This window comes from Poecilia reticulata, linkage group LG17 (assembly GCF_000633615.1).
Source record: "Poecilia reticulata strain Guanapo linkage group LG17, Guppy_female_1.0+MT, whole genome shotgun sequence".
Lineage (NCBI taxonomy): Eukaryota > Metazoa > Chordata > Actinopteri > Cyprinodontiformes > Poeciliidae > Poecilia > Poecilia reticulata.
In genome coordinates, this window is record NC_024347.1 from 20,845,755 (window position 1) to 20,859,190 (window position 13,436).

At 37.4% G+C, this 13,436-nt stretch overlaps 1 protein-coding gene across 3 annotated transcripts in view; it reads right to left on the minus strand.

Annotated features, from left to right (window-relative positions):
• The window catches only part of asic1c (acid-sensing (proton-gated) ion channel 1c), a 111,753-nt gene that overhangs the window by 40,544 nt on the left and 57,773 nt on the right, over nucleotides 1-13,436 (minus strand). Inside the window, exon 1 of one of the 3 annotated variants that reach the window (XM_008434284.2) lies at nucleotides 5,103-5,734. The exons of the other annotated variants lie outside the window; for them this stretch is intronic. Within the exon in view, the coding sequence (XP_008432506.1) occupies nucleotides 5,103-5,627 (525 nt within the window). The 5' untranslated portion in view covers nucleotides 5,628-5,734. Of the gene's footprint in view, nucleotides 1-5,102; nucleotides 5,735-13,436 lie in introns of those variants that run through there. 3 annotated transcript variants of the gene reach the window in all.

Sequence of the window (13,436 nt, forward strand, 5' to 3'; positions counted from 1 at the left end):
TAAGCATCTCTGACATGGCTGGAGCAAATTGCATCCTGGCAGACCAGGTGGAAGGCAGGTGCAGTCTGTATCAATAAAAAACAGATGTACCTTGCTTTTCCTGCTGTCTTTCTCCCTTGTTCCATTCTAGGCAAGAGGATAAACAAAAAAAAACTGCTGTCACTCAAGCTTTCGGTCCGCAGTCTGCAGTCACACGCTGATAAACTCACTTCTCAAATTTCCTCACGGGGAATTTTYATTTGCTGGAGGCATTTTTCTCCAGCATGTTCCCATCTTATATGCTTAGCTGGATGATTTTGATATCTTTTCCTAAATCCCTTTTTGCTCACACAGGCAGAAATTAGACAAAGGAAAATGTGGACTTAAAGGGCACTTCACCATGTACAATGAATTTAAAGTCCAAGTTTAAACATTGATTAGCTCATAATACACATTTATTTCAAATTTTAACATGCACATTATGGTACATACACTTAGAAATACTTAGAAATCTAATGGCATTTTGTTACATTAAAACAAGCGTTGATGGAATTGAAGTTATACGTGATACACTAAAAAAATATGTTGCATAAATATAAAGCAAAATAAKTCAACTGAAAATGGTTTTCAAMATTTTTTATGAATAAAAACCTTAATGAAATATGTGGTATATATTTGCATACAGCCTCATTTACTCTGATAACCCTAAATAAAATACAAAATAACCAAATGCCTTCAGATGTTACCTTATTAGTCATTAYGTAATCTAAAGTTGGGGAAAAGGGTGAGAGCAGAGTAAGGTTATAAAACAACATCTCAACGCTTTGAAGAGGAGCAGCAGATTATGGGGGTGTGATTTTCAGCACAGACAGTTCTTGAAAACGTAGTTATAGCTAAAGTAAGTAAAAGGACTAGTTTGGTGATAACAAAATGTCAAATGTTTCAAGGAGTAAATGAACTGTTTGGACTACTGCGTACAGAGACGAGATACTAGCTTTTTTTTTTTTTTTTCAAAGAAGCAGATAGCAAAAAWGAAACTACATATAATCACTGAAATATTTTGTAAATGTGACTTTGTGGTTTACCCTCATCATTTTCCCCTAAATTCCAGTTATAATCAATGATCTTGGTCAAACTTCCCATTGGAAAGAGACAGGCAATCTATWACATCACATAATAGCTCTATTGGTTTTGGACAGAGCGGTTCTTGTGCCCAGTGCCTCCACCTAACAAGCTAATTAACTTAAGAGGTTCTGTCAACTGGCACCTTTAATGTYTGCCTCTGGTAGTATCTGCTGCCTGATGTGCTAGTCAGCAAAAAGCATTCTCACACTGCGAACCTGCAATGAATTCCTTCAGTATTCCTCTTCAGCATCATTGATCACACTGCCAATGCTGCACTTACTGTAACTGTGACTCCCACACTGGGCTTTACCGACACTGAGTAATGGTAGAAACACATTAGATATTTGTTATCTGGTCTGTCATCCAAGCTTACTGCCTCGAATTTGTTTATTTCATCATTTGCACTGTGGACATTCACTTTATCCTCGCTCTCTCTCTTTACGTGCTCCAGGCAGCTCTGTAATTTCGTGCTACTTCACACAGCTCTCCCCTTCATCTCCTCTAATACTTCCAGTTGTGCATCACGGTGCTGGCTCGACTCCAGAGCAAGTCTGAATCACAATGATGCTCCTGCGCTCAGTCCCAGTCCCACCTCAATCTAAGCACGGCACAGCCTCCATTTCKGTTTACTCCCCTCCTTGCTYTGTTTCCATTTTGTTTTAGAGCTCTCCTTTTTTTAACCTTCTTCCAGCCTGCATCTCCCACACTGCGTATTTTCTGTCTTTCTCTGCAGCTGAACTGATTGGATCTGACACTCAAACTTCACTTCCGCCATCTTTTTTTTCTAMCTTTCTCTTTGGTTGACCTCCAAGCTAACTTCCTCCTCCAAACTATACTGCAGTGCATTAAATAAAACACCACATGCTTTTGGAGACTAKAAACAAGCCTAAAGTGTTATTAAAAGCATACATAAGCCAAAGGTCTTTAGTTTCCACTGGATYTAATGCATTGACAGGAAGTCTAGTCACAACATACAAGATGAATAGTAATAGGATAAATGTTCAAGAATGTCTCTGCAGTGGCGTAAGCCTGCTAAAGTGCTGAGCTGCTGATCGATTTAAATGATATTACAGTGACTTCAGTATGCTTCCTGCATACACATGCAGGAGATTATTTATTTAGTCAGAGTTGGTCTTGCAGGTTTAATCCACAGTATCAGTTTAGGGCGGCCATACAGATCTCAGAGTCTTCAGTGCTAATGAGGTCATCAATCAGACATCAACTCAAAGACTGTATTTAAAGCACMAAGATGGATGAAAATTATCTAGCAGAAAAACAATCCCTCCTCTAAGAAAGGCATTTAGCTGCACAAGYATTTAGAAATGCGTTTCACTTTGTTAGCTTGTATGCAAGAAAACATCCACACAGCTTCTCGGAAAAGCACAAACAAATCCCCGAAGAAGTTTGCAATAAATGAGTAGATTGGTTTGAAATATGATGAAAGTGATCTATCAATGCTACAGTTCATGGTGCTCTCACTTCACCGTAAATCCTCCCTCCCCCGCTCTGACATCAGTTTCTTCACAAATAGACTCTACAAGAATGCACCATAACTGAGCTCACTTGTTCATACTTTTTATCTTTAACAGCGTAAGCAAGACTTGTATACTGTTGCCTTGTAAAAGTATTCAATACACTTCAAATTTTCCACAATTTGTGACGCAACATTTACAAACGTCAATGTATTTCATAAAGATTTTATGTGATTCACCAACACAAGGTTGCGTATAACTCAATCTAAAAGAAAAGCYGTCAAGGTTGTCAAAATGTGTCACTTATTTTAATCTGAAAGCTGTGCATTTCTACTCAGCCACCCTGAGTCAGTACATTGTCTTTCCAACCTTTGCTACAGCTACAGCTTAAGATCTAACAAAATATGTGCAAAACTCTTCCAGTTTTGCACATTCCTCTTCTAAAAGTTGCTAAATGTTGGTCAGATTTGAAGGAGAGCATCCATGAACCTTGTCACACTTTCTCTGTTGAACATAAGTATGGGTTAACGGGGCGATTCTAATCCTTCATATGCTTTGATCCAAACCCTTCTGACCAGAGGTTTAGGGTCACTCTCTTGTTGGAAGGTGAACCTCTGCCTTGGCCTCAAGTCTTGACCAAATATGGAAAAATTCAAGRAGTGAAAATACTTTTGCAAGCACTGTACTCTCATGGAAACACTGACGTTTGTCTGAAATCTAATGAAGACGGACTCTGCAGCATTTCTGCAAGGAACTCTTCTTCAAAGGGTTAAGATACAGTCAACTGACAAATATCATACAAAAGGACCCCAGGCCAGGATTTGAACCCAGGCAACCTTCATGCAACACGGCAAATGTACTGCCAGATGTGCAGCTGTGTGATCCTTACCCACACTGTCATTTTCATATTCTGAAGCTATTAAAGCAAAAATAATCCATGATAATCCATTAAAGTAGTTTGTGTTGTGATTTCTATTAGCTAGTTTAGCAAAAAAAAAAAAAAAATAGTGATTTAAAGAGGGAAAGGATAACAGGGTATCACTGCAGATAAATCCACAGGAGAAGTGATTTGATGAATACATTTCAGTGAACTAATTTAGATATTTTCCAGACCTTGTGAAAGTCACGGTGCAGCGATAATGCTGAAGTCTATGATGGCTATAATCTCTGTTCAGTGCCATCTCTGAGCCTCCCACATTAAAATCAGCAGACTGAGGAAGTCGAGGAGGGGGAATTCAGGCAGCTACATGAATCTTTAATTAGGCCCCTCTATACTTAGGCCCCCAGTGCATCTCGAATTTCCGACATTTATCTGAAAATTGCCCTTTAAATGTGAGGATGTGAAAAAAGCCAAGGTCACAGTACTGACCACAGCCATATCAAAATCTGCTGTTTTGTTTTTAGGGTGATGACTCAGATCGGTGCACTCGTTACAACAGTGAAGCTCTTCTAAACGCCTCAGGCTGGCTGCAAGCTCACAAGCCAAATCTCAGATTTCGATATTAACCATTGTCTCCACAAATACCATTACTGTCACTTTTCCGTGTATACGTAATTAATACACATCTTGCACCTCTGAAATGGTTCAAATTTAATCGCTTAAATGCATTTGAATACAATCCTCCCTTTGTCCCTTTGTAGCAGAATGATTAAATTCTATCTACTTTTTTATTATATTATTTTATCTCTTTAGTAAATGGTTTAAAAAGTGACTTATTTGCAAAAATAGCACCTTTCGAAATGACAGCAATATTTCTTGAATTTACATGCATTTCTCTTTGTCTAATAATAACACATTTGTATATTTACTGCCGTTGCTGTGGCAAAGTAAGTTTTTCTTTTTTGTATTAACAAAGGAAAACAATAATGTGCTGAAAACACTGCTGGGCTTGAAAACAGCATATGTTTGCTTCATAATGCATGATGTCAACAGAGAATTGCAGCACCATATGGCACCTCAGCAGCTCACATAGTTCTAAGGATACTTTTAAGAAAGCTAACTAAAGTTTTATGGTTCAAGAAAAGAAACATATTGCCAGAAGTCACACAACGAAGAACTGGGCAAAATATGAAGCCCGACATCACATTTAGGAAGCATTTTCCTGCTTTCATCATAACAAGGAAGTAAATATTTAGTACTCTTTAGAATCTTTCCTGGTCTAAACTCTMTGAGCTTAATGCTCCCCTTAAATTCAAACATTCGTTCCAAATACACACTCTTTAAAAGTGGTGCTATTATAGATAAAAGAGCACTAAAGAAGGATCAGCTACATTTTGTCAAATATTGCTTTTAGGCTTTTAATTTTAATAATAGTTTGTCTTTAAATGCAAAATTTGTAACYGATTACCTTTTTATAAATGTCTTTAATAAATATTTATGTGAATAATCTGCTCACAGCATATTGTAGAATATTTTTTCAAAGCTTTTTCAGTCTTTAGCAGCATACTGATCCAGAAATCCATGCTCTTTGGGGCGCTTTACGATGATTAATTTTAGGCCGACTCCACAAAGGGATCCCTACATACCGTTGTGAAGTTCTCCGGACCACAATCCTTGCCTCTATATTTGCAGTCAAGCAACATTTCTTCTATGTCGTGGCTTGTCCTTTTCACAAAATCCAACATGTCGAARCTTTTGGTGGGGAAAAATTGGCTGTTGTCTGTGGGTTGTCCCAAAACAGCCATGAAATCATCAAAGTCCCCCTGTTCCACACCAAGCAGCCCGGCCATCCAGAAGACATCATTTCTTGAAATCTTGGACTTGCGAAAGCTGTTGTAGTTGCACATGGTGATGGCCGGGAAATACATGACAGGACTGTCCATTTCATCCAGAATGGTGACATAGGGATACTGATAATACTCAATCACACGGTCCGCTACCTGGAGGAGGAAGATGGAAAGAGATGAACAAAATGCAGCAGCCCAAAGCAATCGCCGAAAAGTCACTCCACCGGGCAAGAAGATGTGACTCAGGCCATGGAGGGTACAGTTGGCCCCAAACACGGTGATATCTGACGGTGGACGCGGTGCTTCTTCCTCTGGAGCCCCCATTTTCTGCAAGTTTCCAATCTAGGCTAAAGGTCTACTGTATGTGATACCTGAATTTTCCCTTTGCTGGACAATAAAGGTTGTTTTTCTATTCTATTCTATTCTATTCTATTCTATTCTATTCTATTCTATTCTATTCTATTCTATTCTATTCTATTCGGTTTTGGCTGATGTACAGCTATACTGAAGAGTAAGGATAGCAGTGCGGTTCACTTAAACTGAATGCTCATGTGAGGTTTGCGCAGGGTAGGGTCTGGTTTCCAGCTTTGCGCTCAAGGGAGGGGAATGGGTTGGATTTCTGGAGCAGGGAGGCAGTGACATAAAGACAATCCTAGCTGAGATGTTGGAGGGTGCTCTAATTTCAAGAGATTTGGTTTCATCTGAGAAGTAAGACCTCATCCAACAGCAGGAAGTGGTGAATGAATTCCAGGGTGATACAGCAAAAAYGCAAAGGGGGAAAGTGAAGCATTTTCAGTCTTCGGCTCACTTCTGAGAATAATACTCTGGCATTAAGATAATCTTTTTTTTATTAAATAAAGTGTCTATCAAAAGTATTCACATTAATTGAACAATTTTAAATTTTGTCATGTTACAATCACAAGGGCCTAAACTTTTGAGGCATTTTTTTTTAATAGATCAACATAAAGCAGTTGCATGACTGTGAAGTGGAAGAGAAATTATATGTGGTTTTYAAAATTCTGTCCGAATAAAAATCTGTGTGGCAAGCATAAGCACACAGCTTTTCTACACCATTTCCMCAAAACAAAGCCTTTTATAACCACTTGGATTCAGAAGTCACCTAATTAGACAATAGACAATCCAGCTGCTCTGTTAAGGCTTCAAAGGTTTACTTGACAACAAATGGCATCGTGAAAACCAAGGAACACAGCACACAGTTTGGRCACAAAGTGAAAATCCTCTCTTCATATGAGGCTAAAATGTTACCTTTTTTGACATTACACAAAACACTATCTGCTGACAACTAATAGCCTTAAATCGTGTCATTGTTTGAAATAATGGTGGCTGAGTCATGCTGTGCCAAAGCTTTTCTTCTAAARTACGGAGAAGCTGGTCAAGGACAATGGAAAGATGAATGGAGATAAATGCAAGACGGGCCAAGAAGAACATTTGTAAGAGGCTACAAAAGACCAGGGCAGATTTTCACTTTCTCACAGAAAGACAACCATAAATAAACAGCTGTACTGAAAGGAACTTTTGGCAAGATTTCAAAATTTATGTTCATATGCCACACACTGTACATAATCTTAGTGAACTTCRTTTTGCAGAGACAATGGACAAGAAATATTTGTCTCTAAATGTGCAAAGATGGTTGGAAGTAGCCCCCAAAAAACCCTACAGGTGAAATTGTAATGAAAGACCGTTTTAATGATTAAATCAGTTAGCCTAAAAAATTGGTACAACAGACTTCTTAAATGATCATTTGCCGAAAAAGTTCAAAACTGTGCGTAACTTTTCTGCTTTACAGTCATGCAGTACTCTATGTTGGTCTATGACAAAAAATCCCAATAAAGCGTTTGTGATTGACTACAACAATATGCAAAAAGTTCAAGGGCCATAAGTACTTTTGGAAGGTGYTGTGCATTACTGAAACTACCAAGTCAAGGATTCATGAACAAGAAGATCTAATGTCTACTAATGAACTAACAAACATGTGACCTAACAAGTCACAGGAGACAGCGCACGTGTGATCAGGAAACAAAGGAAATTATCTACTTTCACAGTAAAATAAATGGCAGAATTTTATAGGTGCAAAACTTCAGGAATTATTGATCATTACATTTAGTTAGAACAAATGACCCAGAGCGCCACAGAAATAGGCCAACACTCTGTTTTCCCAAAAACTCTAACTCATGTTGTAGTGAAACTCCAGAAATGCCACTAAGGTTTTGCCCTGAAACAGCCGGCGATAGGACACAAACCTGGCAGCTTTTGCAGTTACAGACTGAAAGTGTAACTCATTAGTTGGGCCGTTGTCCCAATTTGTGGATTTGTTTTTTATGCGAGTCAAGAAACTCMCAATTTGACTGGCTGTGGTATAAAAAAGAAGAGGGTATTAAACTCCAGCCGACACCGATCCCTAAAGTTTGCAGCACATCAGTTTTCCATCTTGCTGCAGCAGTCTCCTTATCATGTGTTTTGTAGTAGCATCAATTATTRATATCTTCTACTAGCATCAATTATTAATATATGCAACTGTCCATGAGTTGCATATATTTCAACTAATGGACAGAGKTGTATATTGGCAGAGTGTAGGCCTTAGGCAATTTCAGATCAGCTTACTAAAATGTCTCGACTGGCATTGATTTGCTTCTGGAGTATCCACTTAAAATAGTTGGTAGGTTAACTGATGATAAGAACTCAGCCTTTAATGGCCTGTTAGGGACTATTAAAAATATAKCTTGTTAATCTGTCGAGAGCTCTTCATGTCCTAATCTACCTTCATAATTTGCACCTGTCCATCATTCTCCCCCCTTTTTTGCTTTTTTATAACAGTTAACGCTTTAAATTATTTTATATCTGTCCATWTTATGCCTTCTTATATTCCTATATGTCTATTTTTAGTTCATTGCTATAGTTTTATTACAAACAAGTCTTTTTAAGCAACTTTTCATATAACAATGGATTCATATTGACTGATACAGCCTAAACAGTTCTCATAGCCACTGAAACTGTCTTAAACACCCCAGTGGGGGACATCAACGCATTTTTATTCTATTCTACTCTGTCAAAACTGAACATTTACCCACACTTGGTGACTCTTCTTGTTATATGTAGAATATTGATTGATTGATTGATTGATTCATTCGTTTATTTATACAGCGCGTAGGAACACCCAGCCAGAAAGACCAAAGCACTTTTCATTAAAATGATTCCATGACAAAAGACAATATAGTAACTGCACACAATGTTACATATTATTAAACGCCTGTGTAAAAAGACATGTCTTAATTTAGTCTTAAAATGCCCCTACCAATATAGGGGAAGGCTTTTCCAAATCCGGGGTACTGTCACAGAAAAGGCATGATGTATGCAATGCATATGTGTGGAATATACATTGTGTATGCCACACTATACCTGTCTATGTCATATTATGGCACCTTTCCCCTGGGATCAACTTGGAAATCCAGACTTTTCATAAATTTACTTTGCTTTTCTTTCAGCCAAATAAAAAAATCATTGCACGTAAAGAATCAGTCTTAAGCATACTTATTAAGGAGAGGCGAAACGGTGGAGACCTTTCAATCCACAAATGTGTCAAATTCAGTTTTATGCACCGAAACAAAGATGACTTTTAACTCTTACTTCATCTTGTTGTGGTTTTTGAAGATATGAAGTATTTCAAATATTTCGACAAGTTGCCCTATTCTTTATTCTGGCTGCTACCTATAGCAATGGTGATGTGGTTTTTACTGAAGCAAAAGGATGTATTTATATGAATGTAGAAGGGTAGTGCCACTTAAAAGTAACACTTAATTTAATCAATACAGTGCAGTTTATTTCCAGATAGTGTAAATTAGATGTTCTGGGTAATGTGCTAGTGAAAGAAATTAGTGAACTAAAAAAATGACAGAGGAAGCATAGACTGCATTTAAATGTGTCAATATTACTGATACAGAGGACAAAGAAGATGAAAGCGTAATTTGGTGTTAGAGGCAGGATTCTAAATACATCAATACAAGATCCCTAAAATTGAAGCTGAAAACAATGCCAACCCTTTCTAATCCAAGTTACCAATAGGTATAGCATAGTTAATTTCCAGTAGTTTGTGTTACAAAGTTATCTGGGCAATCTCCATCAGAAGGTCCCAGAGGAAAAAAAAAAAACGCACTGGCCCAGCTGGGAAAAACACAGCATCTTGTTCAAGGACACAGCATTTATCGAATGTCTTTAGCTGCTCTTCCACAAGTAGAGAAGTCCTCTCAAGTGGTTCCAAAATCAAAAGCTAAAAGGTTCCAAGTTTGAAAATGCTGAGACGATGTATTCATGTAGCAGAACTTTACACATCAATAAGCTTTAATGTGATAACGATGGACACATATGCAAATAGGCCGATTAAAATGCAAGGTCAGAACAGAGCATTGGCAATAATTTTAAGATGTTTTAAATCTCATGCCCCAAAACTTYATAGTTGAGCTCCTGAAGTTTATGTAGATTTTTTTAAAGCCATAGTAGAGCTTTAAATTAACATGTGGGGGTAAATTGTTGTSCAAAAACTAATTTGGCTGAGCTGCTGTCATAACGTTTTCTACATTGCTGTAGAGACTTGGGCTTGAAATTATTCATGCACCTGGCAGATTAAGTTTCAACATTATATCATTTCAATAAAAATATTAAACTAAAAAATAAAAATAAAACTACCTTCACAAGGTTTTATTTAAAACAAAAAACTGATTTCAATAATGTATTCATCGCACATGCTTAAAAATTGTGCGAATGTGYACATCTCCATTATTTCTTCTAGCGCTGCTAAAAACACTTGCAAATAAATATTTTTTGCTTACCATCAGTCTCCCTCATTTAACTCCAAATTGGTGTTAAAAACATAGACTGTSGAATATAAGTTAAGTCATTTTGTGCTTGTGCAACATTAAAAACACCAATAAGAATTTTAACTGCTGCCTTCCATCTATTCATCCATCTATCAGCTGTATTTTCACTTCATGAAACAGGATTTTTTWTTTTTTTTTAATGATGCTAATCAGAGTCTGGAGCCTTAGTGAATGTCGACTGCAGCTGCTTTCTCTTATAGCATGCAGGAAATGGGCAACAGCTAATAAGGAAATTCAATATCCGCATCCAGTATTGACCCTAACACATGAGAATCCTCAATAAAATTATACGAGAAAAAGGGAAGATGAAATGGCTGGTGTTTGCACAACAGTGATGTTAACTCTAGATTTGCTTCGGCATCAGAGTAGTTTTATAGGACACAACTATCTTTGGGCTTCATGRTAATAGCAACACCCCTCAGTTTGATTCAATGTTAAAGTCCAGGTTGATGACTATTCATCTGGCTCAAGAAAAGAACGTCATACAGCTGCCAAAGTAATTGCACTAAGCACAAAAGGCAGTAAAGCTTCACTGTCGGCACTTCAAAGACCTTTCAAAAATTAATTTCTGTCCCTCTAAGACAGCAATTAGCTCTAAGTACAGTTAGATGGAATGAAAGGTGACTTTTCTTCCGCCCATTTAAGAGAGCGGTTTGCAATCAACACTTTGGAGAAGAAAGTCTGAAATTGCATTCACATTTTGTCTTCCATCGATCTGGTCTAATTCTTTTACAATTTCTTGTCAAACATTTCCACAGATGTCACGGTTTTGCCACTCGAGATTTGGGTTTTGCAATAATCATTTTTGTTGATCAATGCAGGGAATCATTTCCCTTGGCTGTTAATTATGTGGATATCATCTGGCAAATTATTGAGTGACAAGCTACTGTTTCTTTAAAAGAGTAGGAGTAAAAAGTTTGTTTTTTTTTTCAAAAAAATCCTTCCACTACTAAAAGTTGTCTCAACATAGAATGTCCACCTTAAAAGTGAGATAGGAATTATTTAATTAACAATGGATGATTGTACACAAATAAATGTATTCCATGAAAGGATGAGTTTTAATGGGTCAAATGTCCTAACCACTTGGTTGAATGTTTCTCTTCAAACCCCATCCTTCTTTCACATCCTGCAGTTCAGTGATCCCAAGCTCATGTCCCCAGGATCACTGACCAGTGTCATTGACCAGCGAGGTTCCTGAATCACTCAACACAGAAGGGATTTTCAAGAAGCTTCACTTGATCAAATCCTGCAAAAGGAGCTCTGCTATACAAGAGATCCTCCCTGCCTACAGCCATCACCATCTACACCAACTGTTTTTAKAACCTTGAACAATAAGAATTACAACATTTCATTTTCCTTTTGGATCAATTTAGTATTTTTGAATTGAATTTGCTCTCCAGTATAGAATTACTGACTGTAACATTAATGACAGTAAAAATAGAAATAAAAAAAAATATATAAGCTGGACCTACATGTCAGGGAAGAATTACTCCCYCGTCATATTTTTTCCATGTGTGTAGAGTCTGTATGAAGAACGTGCACTTCCTTACACGAATATCTTCTGCAGCTTTTAATTATAGTGGTTCTAAATTGCTTCAGACTAATTAATATAGTACTGCAGGGAGCATAATCATTTTGATTGCTGTCAAAGGGATGGATGGAAAATGAAAGTCAGGAGGAAGACAGAATTATAGTGAAGGGTGTATAAGTTAATGCACTGCTGCCTGATGATGTCTGTGTCTGTGCTTTCCCTCAGGGAGACTGGCAGGATGTCCATCAGTGAGACTGTGGACACCTGTGCTGGCTGGACTCGCAGCTTTATAAGCTGATGGAGGCATTCAGTCACTCTCCACATCCCTTGGTATTTAGCTTCCAGCTCTGGGTAGATTTAGACTCGACTTTGTTTGTCATGTGGCTTAAGAGGCAGTTCCTACTTTTTCTTGTCAAATGTAAGCAAYCCTGCAACAAGCCTCCATATGAAAAAGTCGAATGAGAAAAGAATAACTATTTTATGTGAAAGCAAAAATAATAGGATAAAAAGCCAACAAGATTTAGTTGGAAAGCTTGATGTTTTAGTGGATCTTACCTKGCAAAGCACTCTTAATTCTTTTATGTATCTAAATTTAATGTGCATTACAGTCAGGATTTTGCTTGACTATGCATATTCTCACTCTTGTCGAAAAATAAAAAGCTCACTGACTGATATTGCTTCTTAAAAGCAGCATTTCTCTTGTTTTTATGTTAAAATGTAATGTAACCTGCAAACTGTAAGAAGTTTGCAGGTTTAATAGTAAGAGAAAATACAATACAACCCCACCAAACATGTTTAACTCTAGGTCTACTTGGTATAAATCACCTTTAAAAGTGAGCAATGCATAGAGTTGTTTGTTCTGTGTGTCTGCTTTGTCCTGTAATACAGCCCATAATAAAATATGTCAAATTTAGTATTTCCATTCATTTTACTCACTGAAAAAGTATTTATGAAGTACGAAGTCTACTGTCCCATGAACTAAAGCTGGCTAATATGTGCTAGTCACTGCAGCAAGAATTAAAAAAAAATCAGAAGCAGAACAATGATAAAACAGATCAGTCTGTCTGTAATCCATACAACCTCTCCGTACTTTGCAGAAAGTTCTTCTTTCTTGCAGCTTGAATGAACGTGTCTGCAGTCACCAGCCAATTTCCTGGTTCCCCCTTACGAAAGATTTATATCCATTTAGAGAAAAAAATACAATTCTGGGTGCCATTCAATTCTTATTTTTTCATGTAAGTTTTTCCATGTAAATTTAGAGTTACTGTTGCTTTATAAATCCCTTAATCGCTTCTAAAGTCCTGTAAAGTTACCGACTCATCSGTGTAGGGCACTAATTACTGAAGTCATGAACATTTTGGATTTCTCTTTCTGTCTGTTAATAAACCCTTAACCATAGATGCATTGCCACGTCTTCTGGGGTGAGCAGAGGCACGAAGGCATGCAYAACACACTGAAGGCAATTACCTTCGTTATAGATCTGAAAGGCAACATAAATTACATTTKCCTGGGAACCCATGACACAGGGATCTGTATTTTTTCCTGATTGGAATAATCTTCCACTCTTTAAATTCAAAGGCTGGGTGTAATGGAGAGCTGTCGAGAGGTTACAAGCTTGAGTTAACTAATTAGACTCTCTTTGAGGTGTAATGGTTTAGTATAAAATATAGTAAATTCAATTAGACTGGTCAAGTAAACATTTACTCGGCT